This window comes from Catharus ustulatus, chromosome 9 (genome assembly GCF_009819885.2).
Source record: "Catharus ustulatus isolate bCatUst1 chromosome 9, bCatUst1.pri.v2, whole genome shotgun sequence".
NCBI lineage: Eukaryota > Metazoa > Chordata > Aves > Passeriformes > Turdidae > Catharus > Catharus ustulatus.
The window spans coordinates 20,771,644-20,794,629 of NC_046229.1; the positions used below are offsets into that span (position 1 = coordinate 20,771,644).

The 22,986-nt window shown below is 37.0% G+C and overlaps 1 protein-coding gene and 1 long non-coding RNA gene across 6 annotated transcripts in view; one reads left to right on the forward strand and one right to left on the reverse strand.

Moving 5' to 3' along the window:
* COL11A1 (collagen type XI alpha 1 chain) overlaps positions 1 to 22,986 on the reverse strand; it is a 132,213-nt gene that overhangs the window by 8,697 nt on the left and 100,530 nt on the right. For all 5 annotated transcript variants that reach the window (XM_033067093.2, XM_033067094.2, XM_033067092.2 and 2 more), the window contains 16 exons: positions 22,075 to 22,128; positions 18,629 to 18,682; positions 17,805 to 17,912; positions 17,197 to 17,250; positions 16,223 to 16,276; positions 16,070 to 16,123; positions 9,707 to 9,760; positions 9,143 to 9,250; positions 8,903 to 8,956; positions 8,554 to 8,607; positions 7,987 to 8,040; positions 2,852 to 2,905; positions 2,363 to 2,470; positions 2,229 to 2,282; positions 1,152 to 1,205; positions 177 to 284 (listed from right to left, as the gene is read on the reverse strand). In XM_033067093.2, coding sequence (XP_032922984.1) covers positions 177 to 284; positions 1,152 to 1,205; positions 2,229 to 2,282; positions 2,363 to 2,470; positions 2,852 to 2,905; positions 7,987 to 8,040; positions 8,554 to 8,607; positions 8,903 to 8,956; positions 9,143 to 9,250; positions 9,707 to 9,760; positions 16,070 to 16,123; positions 16,223 to 16,276; positions 17,197 to 17,250; positions 17,805 to 17,912; positions 18,629 to 18,682; positions 22,075 to 22,128 — 1,080 coding nt within the window. The remainder of the gene's footprint in view (positions 1 to 176; positions 285 to 1,151; positions 1,206 to 2,228; positions 2,283 to 2,362; positions 2,471 to 2,851; positions 2,906 to 7,986; positions 8,041 to 8,553; positions 8,608 to 8,902; positions 8,957 to 9,142; positions 9,251 to 9,706; positions 9,761 to 16,069; positions 16,124 to 16,222; positions 16,277 to 17,196; positions 17,251 to 17,804; positions 17,913 to 18,628; positions 18,683 to 22,074; positions 22,129 to 22,986) is intronic.
* Positions 7,306 to 22,032, forward strand: LOC116999939. The gene is made up of 4 exons (XR_004418666.1): positions 7,306 to 7,759; positions 14,225 to 14,328; positions 14,923 to 15,114; positions 19,757 to 22,032. It is a non-coding gene; the product is annotated as an uncharacterized LOC116999939 (long non-coding RNA).

Genomic DNA, 22,986 nt, shown 5'->3' on the forward strand with positions numbered 1-22,986 from the left:
CATTTTCTTAAACACTCTGTAATGTCATTTTAAGATGTTTAATTTTGCTGTGCTTGTAAAATGCCTAAGAAAATTTTAACCTCTTGCAGGAGATTCTGAGTGTTAAATGTTTATAACAACTTCATGTCTTTCCAAAGAAAGGCTGGAATATATAGACACAAGTATGTTGTACTCACTGCATCACCCTTGGCTCCAGGAGATCCCTGTGGGCCAGGAAGACCCCTATCACCCTTTTCACCCTGTTCTCCTGGAGGTCCAATCAGGCCAATCAAACCAGGATGTCCCTAAACAAGATTTAAGAAAACATAGTTAAGATACATTAAAGTAAATGTCTTTTGCAAACACATAAATTAGACCTTTCACATGTTACCACTGTTGCTTGTCAAGAATCAACCTGAAAACAAATTATTCTAAAAGTGTATTTATTGTTGTTAGATGGTCTTTCAAACTTTCAGATTATTTGCAAGTTGTGGCTATTTATTCAGAGAAAGATCTGAGCGTAAGGTAGTCCTTACTGAAACTGGTACAGAAATCACAGTACCCTGGGTACAAATTTCATACCAGTTTTCACATGTGGCTGCTATCAGCATCTCACAGAGTTCCACATGTGACATGGCTGCATAAACAGCTGATCCAAGCAGATAAACACAACCTGCAGTTCCCAAGGCACAGTCATATTCATGTCTCTTTCTCTACAGTTTTTCTCTGATAGCAAAGCAATCAATATATTGTTGGGACTCCGTAGGAAAATGCTATCCCAGATGTCTCAATCCATTATTTCAAAAGAAAGTATTATAGCTGTTAAATAGTTATATTTTGTTCTTTTAAAATAAAAATGGCCAATACTCATTATTTCTACTTGCTTTGTTTTTGTAAATCTGACAGTTGTCTTTACATCAATTTTGGGATTTTCATTGCAGAGATCACATGGTCGATAGAATACCACACAGACCATAATCTTTTCCTTTCGAGGTGTTCGCAGCATATTGGATATGGTTTAAGACTTCATGATAACTATCAAGGATGTGGGAAGCTGATAAGCACAGTATGATGCTTTGCTGATACAAACTCTACTGCTCCTTTCTTCTAATTTTATAAAGATTTTAGACTGGGCTGAAGTTACAAAGACACAATGAATTAGCAAAGCATACCTTCTCTCCTTTGGAACCTGGGTCTCCTTTCAGTCCAGGCAAGCCAGGTGGGCCCTATATAAATCAAGGGAAGTAATGTTAAAATAAGTTTTAACCTCCTGCTCAGATCATGTTTTCTTGAAATGTTATTAAAAGCAGTTCAAATCAAAGTACACATTCAGTGGTTGATGTTTGTGATTGATGACATGATTTAGAGCCCAAGATGACATTGAAATGTATGTTTAAAAAATCATAATGACGCTACAATGCTATTTAAATTACTTTATAATTAGAAATCTAGAAAAGGTTGTATGAATAGAAATCTATGAAGCAGGGGGTCAACTAAATTCTTGATTTGGGAAATCTTTAGATTTTATAAGAATGGCAATGCTGGTTTCGTGTGCTTTGTACAGAATGAGGTAAAAAAGGCAGGCCATGTAGTGCCTGTGCAAAAGACATGAATTTTTCAGAGGCTGTTAATGTCACACTGCACATGTGTCCATGAGGAGAAGAGCTGCTACCCTAAGTCTGTGTATCACCACTGCTCTCCAGGTAGCAGAGGACAACTTCTGCTATGGATAGGAGTGAGAAGAGACCTTTTCCACCTGGCACATGTTCAAAAATGCCATAACACTTAATTTACAAAATATTATTCAGTGCTTATGTTTTCCATCTCCTCTTCAAGATATCACTAGATTCAAAAGCCTGGGCAAATACATATTTCATTAATGAACTATGAAAATTTTAAGCTTTTGGAATGCCAAATCAGACTTTTCACCTGCAGTGTGTTGTGCACTACTGCAATCAGGCTTCATACTCTCCTGATAGCAATCTCCTGTGGAGGATGGGAGGGGAAGGAGGGAAACCTAACCTCAGAAACTTTTACATATCAACTTTCTTAAAATCCAAAATTAAGTTGCAGCAATGCATTGAAAAGTTCATGTTGAACTGGCAGGAAGTCTGTTCATTTGTAGTTCATTACTGTACTCAGCTACAGATTTTAACAGAATATTTAAGCTTTCAAATGTTAGGAGAGAGGTCTTTTGGTGATGTTTTTGGAGGCTTCTATGACTGCCATGAGGAAAAAAGGAAGCTCACCAGAGGTCCAGGAGGGCCATCCTGACCTGGTGCTCCAGGCATACCTTGTTCTCCCTAGAAAAAACAAAAAGCTGTCTTTACCAGAGTATACACAGGAAATCAACATTTAAAATATGATGTGCTTGGTTACTTACCACAGGGCCAGGAATGCCTCGGAGCCCCTCTGGGCCAGGTTTTCCTGCAGGTCCCTGGGGACCAACTGGCCCTGTTTTTCCAGGAGCTCCTTCTGCACCAGGTTCACCCTGGAAAGAACAGACTAGGTCAGAGATGGGGAGGCTGGCTGAGTTTGGCACTGGAGGGATGAGCAAGAATAAAATGCTTTTCAAAAGCCAGAGTTCTGCACAGGATGATTTCCTGTGTGAAATGTCTCTGACTTTATAGAGAGATGTGGTGTCAGCAGAGCAGAGTCCCCTTGCTCGGTACAGGTGAGCTGTGTTGGGCCTGCACTGCTGAGTCCACTCCATTGCATATTGCTACTAATTCTGGGTCTGAATTTGGATTTTACAGATTACCTATTATTGCTTGGAAATGTTCCACACTTAGTGCATCATAAGTAATTTACTTTTAATTTATAAATAGTGTGTATTTCTGTGCTTCAAAAAAAAAACACTTCAGTGTCTTACCTTTGCACCTTTTTCACCTTGTCTGCCTTCAGCACCCGTTGCTCCAGGAGGTCCCTGTAAAATATGGACACTGAGCTCATAATCTCAGGTTTTTTCAAATATAACCAGTGAAAAAATTTCTGAAAGTGCAATTCCCGCCATACTAATAAGTAGCAAATGCTTACAAAATAAGATCAAATTTCTTTTTTTGACATTTTATTCACAGGATTAAAAATACCAAACAGGTCTTATTCCCTTATAAAATTTTCTGGGTTTTTAGAATAGGTAAAAGATTATGAGGTTCAAACCAAAGAATTAGTTTGGGAAAAAAAAAAAAAACAAAACAAAAAACAAAACCAGAACAGGATATAAAAGACAAAAGACAATACTAATTTATATGTACAATAACAAATAATTTTAAACTTGCTTTGCATTGACTTCTATCAATTCACTGTAGTTTATCCACTGATTCCTAAAAGGCCTCTCTTTCTACAGTGCACAGCATGGCAAATACTTTATTCTCTAAGTCAGGGATGGGCTCAGTAAGGGGCCTGATTACATTTGGACAGCCAAAAATTGACATATTGTCCACTAAATATGAAAGTGAAGAATAAAGACATTTTTCTCCTCCAAAACATCAAGGGCTGATTTTTAGGTCAGGTAATTAATATTCATAGCTTCAGTTATGAACAGGAGCAGTGTCTAGAATTTAATGTACTCTTCAGAAAATGGTTCTCTTGTATGCTCAGTTTAGAAAAGATGCACTCAAGATAATGGACCAACTGTTCTCCTACAAGGTTAATTTTTAGCCTGGGAAATGTCTTTATTACAAGTAGCTATTTCTTGCCAACCAACGAGCAGCTTAAAGGAAAATGAAAGAAAAGTGACCATGCTCAAATGCTGTGATTTTGTGAATCTCTATAAGACTCATCTGTTCATTAATGCAAAAAGCACATTGTTATGTAGAAACTGAAAAAAAAAAGTTCTGAAGACCAGCAACTAGAAAAATTCAATTACTTCCATTTATTTACTGCTTTTTACTTCTTAACAACATATAGTAAAAACAATTCAGACTCCCTAAAGGTAAAGCACCAGAACACAATTTCAATTTCACAGATCAGAACTGTACTTCCAGTCAAGCATCTGCCTGTTTGCTTTGTGAGCTCAGTGTTTGACCTAAAGCCATTTTTTATACTAGAGCTGAATTTAGCCCAAACATTTTATAGCCTGATATATTTCATTATCCACTGTTACTGGCACATACCTTGAGCTACTCCACTGGTTTTAATTCCTGGAAATTTATATTCATTTTATAGCTATTTACATAGAAGTATATTAGGATCATTCATTTGCTTCTGAAATTAAGCTTTCTCCAGGGTGACACTGAACATCTGCAGCACTGCATGAACCTTTTGGACAACAGAGATAGTTCAGACTTTACATCAAAGATAATGCCAAATGAATTGAATTACCCACAGAGGACTTTGACCATTTGTTGTGGGTATCAACAGCCTTTTTTTTTTTTTGGTATTTTTAAGAGCTATAAGGGGTAAGGGACTTAGTTTTACTCCTTCAAAATACAGAGAAGCTTGGGCCAATTTCTGACTTTTTAAAACAGGAAGACTATTTTAAATCCCTGCTGTTCCAATAATAATGTCTGATGCATGTACCACTTTGTGCAGTTTATAATTTGCTGGGTGGATCACAGTTTGCAGTGATAACAAGAAAGATCAACAGGTACATAAATAAATTCAGAAACATTTAGAAACATTACTTTTTTTCTTACATAAATTAATTTACATGCCCTTTGCCTTTACTGCTTGAAAATTCCTTGCTCTGAAGTTCCAGTATGGAATATAATCCACCCTATCTAAGAAACTGAAAAGGGTTGAATGTGGTAGTTTGTACTTGAGAAATATGATCTCTGCATAATCTAGAAATGCAGCTGCAGCATGAATTAATTAGCAGGGCTAAACCACTGTGATGGCTGAAATACAAAGACAATGAGTGACGAGTGCCAAGCAGGGGTGCTCGTTATGAGGCGGTGCCAAGGCTGCCCCAGGCTCAGAGATGCTGCAGGAGCTGCTGGCCTGGCATGGCCAGAATTCTGCAGGCACAAACTGCTCATTGTTATTTGTCTCACCTTCCTACACTGCCCTTCGTGGCCTGGGAGATTTAACTGACAGAAAGCACCTCAGGAACAGCATTTTACATTAATGCATGATTCTCCCCCTCATCACCCCAGCTACCATGCTGATTTTTATGAACATTGCACTGTAATTTCAGACATACTGCCTCATACATTTTAGGAACCAAGAAGACAAAAGAATTCATGCAGAAATAAACACATTCTCAATTTTTGTTACGTGAACCTATTGAATATTTTTCTCTGTTCTTCCATATTTAAATAAAATAATTTAAATTGTTGTTTATAGCTGTCTGTCATCTGGCTTAAAACATGATTTCCAACACAGAAAACAATTACCACATTTCATCATCCTGTTGAGATAGGAACCTGGCATATTGTTAGGTATTCTCTGCATTTGCAATCAAGAGAGAAAATTTACTTAATTTTTAAGTGGTGAGTACACCCTGCTGATGCAGCATCATGCTGTAGCCAAAATGGAAAAAAAAAATCTCCTTCCTAGAAACACTTTATTTTTTCCTAAGTTATTCAACATTGTATTTAAAGGCAACAAGCCAAGTAAACTTCTGCTTTACAAAACTGCTGGCTTTGCTTCAGTATTGACATCTCTTCTTTCAATGGAAGAAGATGGTATGGCCTCCAGTTGAGAACAAAAATGTATCTTAGTCTTGAACTTTAAATTCTAATACTTTTTTGTTGGTATATGGAGTTTTATGTGTGTGTGATGTGGACATCTGATTGTCACTCCTGAGGAAAGCAGCCCAGCAGCAGATCCCAAAGCTCAAGTACCTGGGCTTGAGGGCTGGGAGCAGCACAGGCAAGGAGTGCTGATCTGTGCTGATCTGTATTGATTACATATTGATCTGAAGGACAAATACCTCTGATGGTGTCTTGTCCTCATGATATTTTTAACATTTGTCAGATGGAAATCAATGAATTCAAACCAGCGATGTTACCCAGTACTGTATGGACAACCAAAAATAAGTAATCCCAAAAGTAAGAGCAAGGGATTAAGTTTCAGAAAAATAATAATAACAACATAACTGTAGAGGGGTTCAGTCTGTATCTCTGTTTCTATATAAGCAGCCATAGTTACTACAATTACTTGTAGCTAAATTACATTGATATGTAAAGCCTTCTGAGCATACATTTTTCTGATGTGGTGCATGCATAGATTATTTAAGATGTCAGAATATGTAAAATAATAATTACTATTTAATGAATTTTTTTAAAAAATCACTTTAAAAGACTTTATCAGTTACTATATCATGAATGCCACCCTTTGTAGATTATGGTTTTGGCTTATAAATTTCTTAGATACTATGGAAAAATGTTTTATGTCCATGTCTTTCACTAGAATTTGCTTTCCAGGGAGAGTTGGGGAAACTTTGTAACTCTGCAACTAAAGAGAGATTGCTCAAAACTCTGACACCTGGTAATAAACATTATTTCAGAAGACTGGGCAGTAAAACTGAGGTCGTGTCAGTTACAAAATAGAATGGAAGAGGGGAATGAAAATGAATCACAAAATAAATAAGGAGCCTGCTGTTGAGGATTTCAAGAGCCTTTAATTAAAAATATGAATTCTGAGCTCTGCCAGCTCATTATTTCAGAGATAGAGAAACAAAACAATGGGGTAGAATATTGCTTTCTAGTAGTATAATCAGAGCTGCACCTTCCAGACAGCAATGTTACTACTGGAACTATGTGTCCTTCTCAATTAAAAGACTGTTAGGGCTTTTTCTTGCAATTAATTCTACCATACAAGTGATGAAAACTAATGAAAAGAATTTTTTCCATCTAAGTATGAACCTTTCAGTCTTGCACAGTTTCCTTCTGGTGTATCATCAATAAGATACAGATTCCTTACAAGTTTGAAACATTTTGGTACACAAATAATGTAGAATCTGATTCTACAAAATGTTTTCTTCAAAATTCAGAAAGGGACTACACTGCAATATTTAGCCACGCATTTTCCCTTAACTGGAAATGTATCAAACCACAGGTAACATGGAATTTCTGCTTCAAAATTGGGTTTTTTATCGAGGTACAGTCAGATAGAATATCTGTGAGGAGTGAGCTTTTGCCTTTCTGTATAATAAAGCAGGAAGTTTTAATTTGATGTCAACCAAACATGCTAATTGCTAATATTCAATTGAGCCATATTTCAGTTCTAGTGATAAGGTTGCTAATGCTACCATAATCATTTAGAATATTATAAATACTTTGCATGTTGGTGGAGCAAATAGATTACTGTGTAAAATAAATAAAACTAATTAGGCATGTCAGTTCACTCAAGCCCATTAAATCAAGCAATTTAACATATTTTGTTAAATAATTCTCAGCTTACATTTAATAATGCCACTTCTTCTGTTTTTAAAGTCTAAAACCTGCATCTAATTGCTCTCTGAAGCAGACCTAAGGGTCGATGTATCTACTACAGTTCTATGACTGCAACATTATTTACTGGATTTGATTAGCTATCTTTGTAAATCCTGTGAACCTTCAAAGGCTTTAGAAATAATGGGATTGCTTTATGAGTTACAGAAATGTCTGCCTGCTAGTTTTGTATGCAGAGGGGATGACAGAGTTTTACACAGTAGCTGTGTTGAAATTATTTTATTTCCGAGGCTAAAGACACCAACACAGACACATTCTTCCTGCTCCAACAGCAGACATGTGCCTGAAGATGATGTTTGCTATTACTGTCATACCAACTCACTCCTGTTAGCAGAGTCAGGAGACACTGAAGTCTTGAGTGAAAAGAAAAAGCACCTTTATGGGTAAGCAATACATTCTTCCCTATGTATTTTTGTTCTTATATTTCATGTTAGCCATGTTAAAGAGCTTTCTCTGCTGTTTCTATTTTTTCATTTCTCTCATTACATTACTTAAAAGAAATGACAAATGTCATTTATGGAAGTCCCAGCATGGAACAAGTAGGTGAGGTTCTCTAGGACACAGTGTCTGAGAAATAGAAGAGTACAAGAAAACATGAGATATTCCTTACTCTTTTCCCAGGAGGACCAGGTGGGCCAGCTTCACCTGAAGGACCTGGTGGACCCTGCAATAGGAAATTAAAAACTCAGCAGTAATGAAGGATGAAGTTCTAATCTTTATTAAACACCATGGAAATCTGCCATTTGTTAGCCCTTTCAGTGGACAGAGTCTACAGAAATAGAACTTTGATGCTTAGTGAGTGTTGCTCAGATACTGCTTAAGATCTTGGCTTAATTTCATTAGTTCAGCTAATGAAGATTATTTGGCTGCAGCATTTCTTTCTTATGCTCAGAGCTGCTCTATTTTTAGTGCTCCTCAGCAGCTTCAGCAAAACTCAACTTTAACACATCACTACTTCTAAAAGAAATTGAGCTCTTGCTTAATTATGTTACTGTAATATGGGCAGTTGTACCTCTGCAAGGAAATAAATAGTTGTTTTTCAGTATAATAGAAAAAGCATCCACTCTGAAAATATTTTTTAGAGTGTGACTGAATAGAAACCACTGATTTGGCAAAAGATATTTTCTTATCATCCGAGAGATCATGCAGGTAAAATAAAATGAGAGAAAAATCTTACAGGTTGACCAGGATCACCATCTTCACCCTTCTCTCCACCAACACCATCTTGACCCTACAGAATTAAAGGAAAATAAACAAAATTTTAAATTCTGCTAATTTAAGTCACCAACTTTCATATATGAATATAAGAGCACTGTTTTTCTACAGAGCATTTTCTCAAGGACATTATTTTTCAAAACTTTAAAAATATTTCTAACATTTTTTAGCCTTGAGAAATGCATGAATAGAAAAGCAACAGATCTTACAAGCCAGAGCTCATCCCCAGACAAGAAACTACAATTAAGGGTCAACTAGAATTAAGTGCAAGCTAAGACTAGGACCTAAAACTGTTTTTAAGGTATACTTACAGCTGGACCAGGTTCCCCAGGGGGACCAGGATCTCCAGGAAAACCAACTGGTCCCTAGATAGTTGAGGAAAAAAAGCAAGGAACGTGTCATCCATTGCCAAGCAGGTAGCACTCATCACAAATCTTTTATAAAGCATATAATGAATGTAGTGCAGTTGTAGGAAGCGCTATGGTTCTGTATCCACACAACTTCAGCAATGCTTCACAGTGGTTTGGGTTAGAATTATGAAGCTCACTTACTGGGTTACCCTTAGGCCCATCATCACCTGGAGGTCCTTTAGCACCTGGTGGTCCAGCTGCTCCAGGTGGACCAGCTTCACCTTTTTCTCCCCTTTCACCTTTTGGACCCTGTGGAAAACACATAAACACAAAAATGCCATCTGGAAATGGAATGGCCAAAAAAAGGATCACAATGGCAAACTCATTTTTCAGACAAGGGCCATGTCACTCCTCAATAAATACTGGCATGTGAGTGGGAAATTAGGACCTCTCAGGTCAAGTGCCAAATTCTGTACCCAGTTTGCAACAGTGAACTGTTTCTAGAAAGAAAAACATGCAAGCTATAGTTTATACTTATGGAGGGGAAAATAGATACTCTTTTGGGAAGACTCCATCCTCCATTAGTACAAGATGTGGCTATGATATATGGAAACAAATTTTAAAGGTACAAGTTCATCACTGAAAATTCAAAGAAAACATACACAAGGACACACGTGATCTTGAGGAAATGCTTACCAAAGCAAGCACTGCCAGATACCTCAGTTCACCAGAATAATGTTAATGATAAGACAACAAAATACTCACAGCTGTTCCAGATTCTCCAGGAGGTCCAGGGTTACCAGCTTCTCCAGGCTCACCCTATAGATGCATAAAAATAAATTTTTGAGTCATTACAGAAAATATTTCTATGAATTTACTTCTTTTATTGCATATTCTTTCCATGTTATTTATGTAAACAGATTATAAGAACTGGTTTTTATTTGGTCTACCTAGAGGGGGTTGAGTTATGTATATGGTTTGCAGAACTGGAGTCTGAAATTTGAGTGATAATACATCAAACTAATATTTTCTTGAGCCAGGGAGACTAAACTTCCCTTTGGGCTTTGAAAGATGTTCCCCTTTATTATCATATATACTGCAAATTTCTTGTTTGTGATTATTGCTATTGCTACTGTTAAAAGAAGAAAAAATTATATAGATAAAAACCTAAAGATGAAATAATAGCATCAGTTAGAAAAACTTTCTTCACAGGCTACAGAGGATGTGCTATGTATTTATGAGTGATGGAATTTATTCTGTGAAGCAGATGGCTTTCAGGATGATAGCGTATGAAAAGAAAATCTGTGCAGGTCAAAGACTGTGCACTATAAGTGAACATTTAAGATAATTCAGTCTCCTTCTGAGCTAATACACGGTGTTATCTCAAAGACTGGCTTTTCAATTCTTCAATTTAAAGATTAGTTATGACCAATTATTTTCTAGCTCAGTGGTCTGATGCATAAACTTTTATAGAAAACTCTTCTGTTAGTAGAATATTTAGTTATTAGCATCACAGAGACACAAATCATGGAAGGATAACAGAATATGCTTTGTGATTGTTATGGAGTGCTTAGATAAGAAACACATACTCTTATCCCAAAGGAGTTTTCAATCCAACAGCTAATGGGGGGAATTCTTTTCCCCCAAATATATTCTTTATCCAAACCAAATGAATGTTGCCAATAATTACATCTATGAACAATAAGTAGTTCAGTGCTGAAAATGCATTTTACCCAATCATTCACTGAATTCACAGAATTGGATTGAATTTGTGCATCCTTCCTAACCTGTGTGACCTGCATGCCCCTCTTCATTTTACCACAATTCACTTAATTCAAGCATGTCTGTCATTTCCATGTGGTCAGAATAAAACTGTATAAAGTATAAAATCATAAAATACAATTTTAAACCAAAACTTACGGTGTAGATAACTGAACTATTTCTCAGAGAAGCTCATAGCAGCATGATAACCTCACTGGGACCAAAAGTTGGCTCAGTGCAAATATTTCATTAGATTAAAGGAAAATATTTCAGTACCCCTCAACTGAATTCCAGACTAGGATAATTAACAGATAACCAACATTTTAGGAGCAATATTAAAATGCCCTTTAAAAAAGGGCACTGTTAAAGGGTGAATTGGCCTTTAGAAACTCTGGTATGTTTTATCAGATATACTTCAATTTGTAGGAACCTCAAAAATTTATGGTCCCTTTTAGTTCTTAATATTAATTTGCTTCTATGATATAGCATTCGTTCTAAAACAAAACAGAGCAAAACCCATAGTGGATGCTTCAGGTCAATAAGCATTAAGTGTGTTTTCTAGGAAAATTTATAATCTTCATTTCTTTATTCTCTGCACAGCGTTTACTGAGTCTGCAGCATCATTAGCTGGGGTTTTGTCCATGCCTACTATCAATTAAATGAGTTTTTTTAGCAACAGAGTATTAAGTGTGGAATCAGCAAAAATATGTTATTCCAGTTAGGAGCCATACTATATCCACAGAGTCCACTATATAGAGCTTTTCCAAAGGTGAGCCCATGGCAGGACAAAATAAAGCAACAACCCAAGAGCACTGATTGTGCCCAGTCTTTGCTGACAAGCACTTGTGCAGTGTAATCCCCTTGGCAGCTTCTCAGAGAGTTCTTTTTTTGCCTTTGTGCCTAATGATACTGTAATTTATGATGATCCACATTTTATTTATAATACAGTTCTTACCCTTCCTGTTGACAAACACATCTTCATTCTATCACACTCACTGGGCTCACTCTGACCTACGCTTGGGAGCATTGAGGTAGCACTGGGAGTGCCTACTCCAGCACACACAGTGATGGCTCTGTGCACAGCAGCTCCCCAGCAAGCAGCAGCGTGGAAAACAGAGAAATTGGAAGGGCTAGAAAATGTCAAGGTGTTCCCTTAAAGGGCATTTATGAAAGATGAGACCAGTTAAAGTTTCATCTCACATTAATATTTCTATATCATTGCTCTACTAAAAATGTGCCTCTTCCATGTATGCAGTCCTTGTTTTATCTGACAGTGATTTCTATATTCCAAGTATGAGGTACTATGAAATGCTGTATTTGGTTTAGATAACTGTTAAGGGAGTTAAAGAGTGTTTTGATAGAGAAGACTGTAGCTGATATATATTTACAGAGTGCATATTTATAGCTACTAAAACCTGTGTAATCTAAACCTATTGTTGGCACTCGTCTTTCATTTTTACTAACAATGACATTAATTCAGAATCTGATGCCTTCTCTATGGGAAATATTTCATTTTCTGTTGGGAAGCAGATTTTATGATATAATAATAGATTTATTCCATCTCTGGAGATTTCTCTCTCTTTTGTTATCAGCTCAGATCTTTTAAAAGTTACTGTGGTCTTTTTTAGGCAAAGCCTTCCTCTGACAGCATTTCAAAAAGGAAAGACAGACATCTTGAACTACAAAGGGTCATGTCATTTTGCAGACATGCTTAATTCTGAAAATCTCCTTGGATTAAGGAAGCACAATGGTTTCTATCAAGCTAGTCAAAGTAGTTTTAAAAGTTAACATTTAAAAAACATTATTAAAAAGTTTTAAGATTTAAAAAATGTTATTTTCCTTATGATCAGGTCTTGAGAACTGTCCATACAAAGCACAGAGATAGTGGATAGAAGGCTGCCACCTTTTGGTTAAATTCTGGGACGTGGTATTTCATTTTATAACAATGAGAGGCAACTTTGCAACCGACACAACTGGGTTGTGAAAAGTTAGTTTTGCTCCTTTTTGCTATTCTCGCGAAACAAAACAAAACAAAACAAAACAAATTGTAACCCTGGAAGAGAATCCCTTTTGCGTAAGTCTGCATATGTGTTACATGTAATGGCTCTGTGGAGAACTAAATGTAATTGAGAGAAATTCTAGAGGCTGTGTTTTCTGGGAGGGTTTACAAGCATGTTGCAGAGATGGAGAAGGATGAGAAAAAAAATCACAGTCAGTAGGTCATGTAAAGTTATTAAAAGTAATTTGTTAGGATGGATATTCAGGTAGCCTAAACTAGTCATAGGCACACCTTAATTAGGTACCTTTGCAGTGTCTCCACATAAGTGTGTGGAAAAATGATATGCACACATAAAATTGTCTGCAAACGCTTATCAAACATTTCTAAACTTAGAGCTAGGACACTCAATGGATTTTGTCCTCTCATTTCTATCTGCATTATAAATCAATGATTTAGCATGAGAAATATTGATCTCACTTGTTTACTGTGTTGAACTCCTTATTAGTGTACTGCTTTGGAAAGTTTTTTAGAAAAATGTAATAGGAAGAAATTTAAACCCAGGTGAGTATAGTGGTTTTCTAACATCAGACTTTTTCATGCAGTAAACCTGGTCTGAACTCTGAGAGGCTACAGAATGAATGCTTAGCTTCTGCAGATGCTGGGTTTGAATTGCTCTCTAACTCTGATGGTTTATAACGTGCTGTGGAAGGGAGAAGGGGTACAAGAACAGTGCAGTGCTCAATGCAATTATCACAAATTAATCTAAATTAGAAAGGCAAATTTATTTCATTAGGTTTTGTGGAAGTTATGTTAATTACTTGATCTGTTTCCCCTCTGTTGTAAATTCTTATGTAGATACTAAGACACAGGTTAGAGAAGTCATGAGCAACTTCCTGGCTATTTAGAATATCTGCACGTTAGACCTTTGATATCAGATTAGAGATAAGCATGTGTAGGTACATTTTCCTTTTCCATTTTTCTTAATTAAAAGCAGAAGAAAGCTGCTCTCGGTGTGGCAGCTGCATTTAATGGTTCTGCTGAGTGTAAGGCTGCCAGGCCCTCGTGGAGGTTACAGCATTAATAATGCAGGGCTACAGGAACATTTACAGCGCAGATGCCTTTGAACATTCAGCCCTTGTGTGCAGAGCAGGGCAAACAACAAGCTAGTTAAAAATGCATGGCGCTAAGTGTGACAAAAATTGTTTATCTCTGCCAGAAGATAAGGGAGCTTTGAAACCCCTGTATTAATGCAAAAACATCTCCTGGTCAAACCATTAAAATATGCAAGTGAGCAAACCTACTTCTCTCCTCAACAGTGATAGGGATGATTCCAAAATGTTTTGCCACATTCTACGCTCACTGCATTGAATTATCTACAATATGGTGTGTCTTTCCTGAAAGGGGTGCAGAGGCCAAAGCACGCTGACATAATAAGAAAAACATTGGGGAAAAATGTGTGGGAAGAAAAAGAAAGGAAAAAATGCATGTTTTGTTTAAAAGCATGACCTGTCCTCCCCTTGCAGCAACTCCCCCTGACAAAACAACTCTTGATGATATCTCAGCTTGAAATCTCATTAAATGGAACTGAAATTAAGAAGGAAGATATCCTAACAAGGAAAATACCCTGGTATGTACTAAAACCTGAGGAGGAAAAGGGAGGAAAGTAATTACAATTAATATAAACTTCCAAAATAATACGCTTGGAAGATTCCCTTTGTGAATGCAGAGAATATGGGATATAAGCTAGAGGAAATAAAAAATGACAACCAAATGATAAACAGTCTGAACTTCATGTTCTTGAATTAAATTTCATGGCTTAATCATCACAAACAGTAATTCTAAATCACACAGATGAGTTGCAGAGAAAAACAAAGGAGGAAGGAGTTCAATATAAAGCAACGTGTTTAGAAAATGACTGGAATATAATTTGATCATGAAACACTGAAAATTCAAGAGGTGACTGAAACCAATGGCAAAATTCCTATCAAGTTCAATGGGCCACAATATTACACAAGATGGGTTTTTTAAAACCCTGAATATAATTGGGTGCTACACTGGATGTTCTCATAATTCACATTTTTCTCACTAGTGGTCACAGGAAAATTTTTTCTTCCCACAATGCCCATTATTTTCTGTATTCCACTGACATAGACTCTCTTTTCCCAGTAACTTTTCATTTCTCTCAACTCTTATTATGTCACATTTTTGGTACTCTTCCCAGAGAGAAAAAAACAAATCCTGCAGCCCTTCATGAGACCAAGATCCTTTTAAAAGTAGACTGGATGAACCATATCATGAACTTGGGACATTAGAAGGAATATCCTTGTTAATAATGCCGTCAAGCAGGAGGGCATCGTGTTTTGTGTATCTTGTGGAATTTTAGGGAAAAAATGAATGCTGCTGTTCCCACGAGGTGAGCTGGTGCTCAGAGCCACATCCTGAGAAAGAAACACTGCAGTGAAGCACTGCCAGCTTGACAGAATGGGCTCAGTACCTCTGTCTCAAAGGACAATAAGGGAGACAAAGTAGGATATTTCTCCATTGAACCAAATATTATGTCATATTATTCTATAATAAGCACTGGCAAATGATTTAGTTGTTGGGCATGTAGAAAAAAAACAAACAACAAAATGTGAAGATTCTTTTAAAAGACCATTTTAGTTAGAAAAAGGGAAATCTTGCTTCATGTTCTGAAAAATTAACAATATGGAAAGCTGTCTAAAAAACTGCCAGTGCTGACATTCCTAGAGATCTCTTTTCTAGGATTCACTATCACCAGTGTTTCTTTGAATATATGTGATACTCTGTGGCAAATCATTAAATACTCAAGAGCAATCGACATAGTTTCTCAATAAGCAATTTATATAGTGGCCTGGAATATGTTTCTATTTTGTTTCCTCCATCTTATGCTCCACTCAGATTCTTCTTTCCCTTTCCAAAGTTCAGGAAAAAAATTGATATTAAATCTATAACATTACAGCAAAAGGCTTTTAGGCTTACATAGGTGATGTGGTTGAGGTCATGTAGCTTGATAAAATAAATATAAACAAGCATTTTAAGACTCTCTTTTGAACTTTTTGCTTGCTCAGCACTCTATCATAGTTTACTCTGTTGTTTCAAATAAATCACAGGAAAACAGCCCTTATATCCCTGCACACATCGTCTTTCCTTTAAGAGCAAGGAAGATACAATCTGGCATGTTCCTTGGGTAAAATATGGAAATAACAAATCCCAAACAAACTCACTGGCAGAAAATTTTCTGAATGGAGGACTGAAAATAGCAATGAAAATACTTTTAATGAATGAACGTCATATAGCATTCCTATTCTAATGTTTTCTCTTTCTAGGGGATTTCCATCCACACTTACCTTTTCACCAATGCCTCCAACAGAGCCAATTGAGCCTGGAGGGCCTTGAGGACCCTACAGTGAGAAAAGATATTTGTTATCCCAAATATGGTTATCCAACACAGAGTGCTTATTTCTCAATTAGCAAGACAAAAAATGTAGATAGATTCTTACATCAGCTCCATTAGGACCCTGGGGACCTCTTGGACCTGGTGGGCCAGGTGGACCCTGTATCAAACAGACAAGGTGATATGACAGAATCACAGAACAGATGTAATATCGTTACAACCATGAAGAATTTCTGACCCATAAAAAGTCATATACTCAATCTGTAGAGGGCTTTTAATCTTTGCCAAGTAACAGGAACAGCAGAGCCAGATTGGTGCCTGCTGGATGAGTTCACAAGGTGACAGGAGACCCAGGCTGCGTCACACAGTACCTGAGCTAGACATGACCTGATGCTTAGGACCCCTTGAGGGCTGGCTCTTTCCCTACAGGTTCCCTGCATGCCCATGCCACTGACAGAGACCTGGAGCAGCTCAAGTGTCTGCGACAGCCCTGCCTTGGGCCAGATCTACACCATGGTGCCTGCAGATGGGCAGGAGTGAAGCATCCAGACTTGGCACAGCGTGCTGGAGGCAAATGTATAGAACAGAGAGCTTGCATGGCAGTCAGGAACAGCCCACAAGGCATTCTGTCAGCAGAAGAAACAGCTGGAAAGTGCATCACCCAAGGAAATTAAACAGAGCCAAGCAGTGTTTACCATCTTCTGGCCTGCAAGTACCTGACACTGTATGTTAATAACAATGGCCTGAACTTCAGGAAGGCAGCTCCAGACTCTGGTGCAGTGGTATCTATATTCCCCCTTTCTTTCCTGAACCTGATCGTCACTGTTCTATCTCAGGCACACAGAGCATCTGCTTTGCTATCTATTTTTCATTATTTTCTCATGTTGCATAAATCTTGATATTAATGATGAGGAGATAGATGAGGGAAAGCAAAGTAAGTCCAGAGAGAGTTTATGTTGCACAAAATGTTTCATACTAAATTCAGGAGAATCTTTTCAAATGGTGAGCTATAGAGAAAAGACAATAATCTATGGAGAATATTTATGTCCTTCAGAGTGACCAGTGGGGAAGAAGTCTTACCATTGGGCCCACATCACCATTTTCACCTTTTTCACCTGGTGGGCCAGGCAGACCCTAAAAACCACAAAGAAGAATACTGTAAGTAGGAATGATTAGTTACAAATCAATATGAAAGAATGTAAATCAGATCTACACATCAAACTTGTGAACTTGGGAGGGGGGAGGATGATAAAACAAGAAGAAAAAGACCTATTTGCATTAAAATGGAAAGAAATGGAAAGGAGTTTTTCATATTACACTAAATGTATAGGTAGTCTTAGAATGCTTAAACTGGGTGACACAATAAATTTGGGGGAAAAAGAAAACCCAAAAAACTCACACAGAAATGCTAAACTGGGTGATTTTAAAAACATTGCCAGGATAATCCAGAGCTCAGGTGAGAGTCTGGATAATTTATGCTCTGATATACATATATATAAATATATATACGTATATAAAGTCCTGCTGCATTAAATCTGTTGTTTATGCATGAATCCCATCAGTATGGGACTCTTCAGTTCTAATTAACTGGTGCTATCATTTATTTAATAGAAGACAGCAGTAATTCAGTTTCTGACACAGAAATCAGTATTCTTAGAGATGTAAGATAAAACAGTAAAGGAATTCACCTGTAAGCCAATAGGGCCTGGGGGCCCAGGAAAGCCTCGAGGACCTTCATCACCTTTTTGCCCAAACATCCCTTGCTGACCTCTTGGGCCTGGCTCTCCATCACCTCCCTGTTTGGAAGCAATGAAGAGCAAAATGATCACAGCTCTGAGAATAACAACAGGAAAAGCTCCATGGAAAAGACTGGAAAACAACTACAAAAGGGCTCAGAATCTCACCAAGTGTCTTTACAAATGCACGTTCCTAGTCTTGGCTGGATGAAATCTGTCATACAAACAGAATACCAGCACATGCCCTGGTTTAATATAGGTCAATTAGTGCTGCATTTGTCACAATTTTTTTCACTGAATTCCCCCTCTCTATCACATCTGCATAAACATTCTAGCTGTTGAATACCTATGGAAATATAAGTAGCAAAGAATTCTACCAATATTCAGGGTAAAAGGATTCAGAGCCTTCTAAATAAAAATAAGAATTAATTCACTTGGTATCAGGTGTATTTTATAAAGAGACACTCTTTTTTAACTGCATCTGTACTGAGCTGCCAAACACATCACCAAATAAGTTCACTGAAAGGATGGCCCCATTCACTGTTTACAGTATTTATTTTTAATAATTTTGTCAAATTATTGCCCTGCTGTAAAATCTGCCATACAGTAACATCCATGCAGGCTTGTTTACAATAAAGAACTGTATGTAAGTGGGCAGGGACAGAACTGTTAGTGGTGTTTTGAAATCTATTCCTGAGTAAGGAGCAAACAATTCAAAGAAGTCAGTATCAGCCGAGTTGTGCAAGGCTGGGGTTGGCTCTGAAGGAGCTACTTACAGCTATACCCGGGGCTCCAACAGGACCCTGCAGACCTGGTGGACCTGGAGGACCCTGCAACAAACACATCCAGGACAAGTTAGTGATTGTGACATCTGCAAGAAGATTAAAAGCAAATACAGACATGAGAGAAAACCCAACTTGCACAATTACAATCTAGTCAGCATTTCCATGTTTCTCCATAGAGGATGTAGCATCATTAGCAGGTCCTTTCTATTCAGTACAAACAATTTATCTCTCAAAAACTCAGATTTTCACATCTATAATAGACAATGCTGGCATTTGTTAGGAGCTCATTTTTAATGTTTCAAAATAGATTTCCATGCAAACATGAATCAAAGTATTTTTTTTTCACAATTAAAAATATCAAAACTTTCAGAGAGATTTCTGCAAAATATCCCTCAACGTTTAAAACATCATCTAAATAATCTAAAAATCTGTCTTTAATTCAAATGCTTATTATATGGAGTAGTTTTTATGAAACCACTAATTTCTGTTGCAATGGCACAAAGCTCATTTTGACCTCCAGGAGATTTGAAAAAGTGCAAGTTCTTGCTGAGCACTGGGAGTCACATTCTCTTTTGATATTAAGTCTTTTCTCAACAGAATGGCAAAAAAACCCTCCAGTCTCTGAGAGGAACATTTTTTAAAATTTTTCCCTGCAGAATAATAACTAAGTTATATTGCACATAATTAAAAGTTAGTCATGCAGATGTGATATAATGAAGCTATCAGAGTAAGGAATGCAAGATACTACTTTATGATAAGGTTTAAGTGATGTGGTAGTTTGAATCTTGTTTTTGCAACGCTAGAGGTAGTAGACTGATAAAGAGTGACACCGAGAAGGCACAAAATACCTGGCCTTAACTGATTCTGGTCCATTTCAGATGCCAAACTGCCTGCAACTTCTAGGCTTCAAATTCTGGTTTAGAACAGAATAATGCTGGGATTTATAGACTTTGCTAGGGCTAAAATTAGATTACTGTGTCCTTTATAGGGGGAATTAAATAAAAGGGACTTCTTAAGTCTTGTAGTCTATTTCTTTCTCTGGGTTTTATATCTATTTTAGAGCATTTTATTTTCTAGGGAGTGTGAAGCATCAAGCTCTGTATTTCTTCCCTTTTGCAGCTTTATTTTTGTCCCATACCTGATGGCAATCCATGGAACAAAGCTTTCCAGCCTCTGTGGTGACATATCTAAATGAAAGGACTCCAGGGAATGCTCCAGCTGACTGGGAAGTGTTACCATGAGAAAGGGATTTGGCATGCATGAATTTTTCTACACTCCTTGAGATGCTTCAGTGTGTTCCTTCATTTTATAGGCTCTGGAATGAGGCCTACACATTTTTAAACTCATTTAAAAACCCATTTTGATATAAAGCACTGTTGGAACATACTCTGCAATTGATTAATGAAGAGTTATTTGGACACAAGGCCAGATTCTTTTTTTCTGTTGCTCTGGAGGGCAAATGGAGAAAAACTCATCAGAATCATGGGAGAGTCTTCAGTTAATAACAGCAGCTGTGATAACTGTGCAGGTTTTGAAGTTCAAGAAAGGACAGCACATCAACAACAAATTTTGCTGTCTTAGCTAGACTACACCAACACAGTTAGGCACAGTATTTTCAGACCCACAAAAATAAATCTTTGTTAGTTTCAATGGGGAATTGAAAATTTTTTCAGCTCTTCTTAAATAAGAAAGATGAATCAGTTCTTTGATCAGGATCCTTGCTGTGATCAGGTTCTAAATGCCCACCAGGGCCATTTGTGGGTGATTTGAGACTGTAAATATCTGTTCTTTACGTCCTGTGATTTCAGAACTGGGACCTTCCTCTTCAGAACCTTTCAGAGGTGACCAACAAGCCCCTTCTCCCTGCCCCAACAGGCATCTATCAGCATGTTGAAAGGAAAGCAGATTAAAAATAAACACATTCTGAAATTGTCAGGGTTGAATGACTGCAGCTGAGGGTAAATAGACATGTGGAGACACGTGACTTCAGCTGGGGCCCCAACACTGAATCCTGTACTTCAAGAAAAATGTGTAATATTCTCCAATGCATTAAACCTTGAGACTGGGAGTCCAGGATGCATTCTCAAATGATAATGCTGCAGACACTTTATTTGTAAAGCAGGTCTGCTGGAACAGCCCAAAATGCATCAATACTCACTGTGGGAACTGTGGTCACAGTCTAATGCTCAGCATAACTAGCTGTGCTAAAATTATCTGAAACACAAGAGTGCAAAGCATCTCTAATGGAGAGGCATGGCAAAGAGGAAAACAGGATGTGCCTGTGGTCACATGCAAAGCATGAAGTGGAACTGGATCAGAGGTTGGAACTAGCTGAAGTTAATTTCCAGCCCAAGCCATTCTGTGATTCTGTAATTCTGTGACCTGTGAATTTGCTTGAGTATGTACATAGCCTCCCATAAACATAATTTGATAGTACATAAGCCATAAATTTGGTGCAATTTTAAAAAATAATATACTGTTCTGTAACTTGTTAATGTCAAAAATCACACTGTTTACAAGATAAATATACTTAGCCATGAATACCCCTGTGTTGAGTTTGGAGCTTAGCTAACGTGAATAGTGTTGAAATACAACAATAAAAGGGATCTTTCTGCCATTTGCAATTTTTTTCTTAAGGAAAGTTATTCAAGCAAAGTACCAGTTTATCTTGAAATTGAACAGAAGTGAAAACACACCATTTTGAATTTTTAGGAAAGAAACAACAATCAAATAAAAATAAATAAATGCTAGTTTTATTCTTTCTAGCCTCAAATTTCACAGTGAAAACATCTTAATTTTATATGTCTGGCATAAATAAAAAAGAAAGTGCTAGAATTTTAGAATTAATTTTTTTAAGGCAGAAAGATGTCAAATCAAAACAGTAGGAACCTGATTAGTCCTAGGTTCTCTAATAGGTCTAATGATAATATATGAAAACTTGTATAATCCATTTAATCTGCCATCTGTTAATTGTGCTCCCCAAGAATTAGATCTCCTTTAAAAAGTTTAAAACTGCATTAGTAGATTGCTCTACTGAGTCTCCATAGCTGATGGCTAAGAAGCCAAGGCTGGGTATGTTCACACAATGCAGTCACTGAAGTTCAACACAGTAAGAGAATGTATGTCAATTGTTGGTCTGTCCAGCTCAAACGCAGAATGGAGGAATTTCTGTGATGCAGGACAGTGCTTAAGAATGCAGTTTATATTTTGTAATAATTCTGTAAGCTCTAGGAATATGAGCAATTTTAAATACTTGCCTGGATCTGTAAGTAAAAACCTCTAGTGCTGCATTAAAGGAATATCATTTTGAAGGAATATTTTAGGAGTGTGTCTTTGTGTCTGCTCATTTATGTAGCAAGGCTACCTGCATACTTCATGCATGAATACCTTTTATTTATAAAGAACAGATGTAAAGCACAAAGGATTTTGCTACTCACGTTTTCTCCTTTGTCACCTTTGCTACCTTTCTGACCTGGTTCACCAATTTCACCCTGTAATTGAAAGTTAAAAGTTGAATTTGTTTAAAATGGTCTCCTTCACACTTAGCTGAAATCAATACCATAGTATCTCTAAATGTTCCCTTTGATATGATTATTCTATGTATTATGCTGCTGCTTCAAGTGTGAAAGCCTAAAGGGAGCAATTCCACAGTGATCAATAGTATGTCATACTAATCAAGATATTGATTACTGAATTGAAAAGGGCAACAAGACCTGGCTTTGCAGTACAATACAACTGAGCCCTAAATAAAGGAAACTGTTGCTCATGTCACCTTTGATATGAACTTATAATGAAAGTACCCTGATTTACAGCCTCATGTAACTGTTTATGACTGAACAATGGCTTCTCACTGGAGTGTACAGTATTTCAAAACTTCAAAATTATTCAAATCACCAAGAAACCACAATAGAAAAATGGTTTCTTTATACAATAATAAAACATAAATTCAATCACAGAAAATACTATCTGTGGGATAAATAACAGTCATGCATCACTAAAATTAATGTTGAAATCTTTATCTTTTCCCTGTGCTAGCTAACAGAGAAGCGCTTGGTCAAGCAACCACACCAGATGATCCTGAAAGGTGCCGTGTTCTAAATTCTGCCAGAGGTCAACAGAATATCTCTGCTGTGAACATCATTATTTTGACACCCTCAACCTACCAGCACAGCCTCTGGTGGTTTTGAATCCCTATATATTACTCATTAAGCAGACCAAGTTTCTAAAATAGGCAAAAATAAATTTTGTTATAATTTTCCATGTTTTACCACATTTTTAGCCTTGTTTCTTTGCCAAGGTAAATGTTTTTCTACTAGTTCTTTAGCACAAATCCCAATGTCCCATAGCAT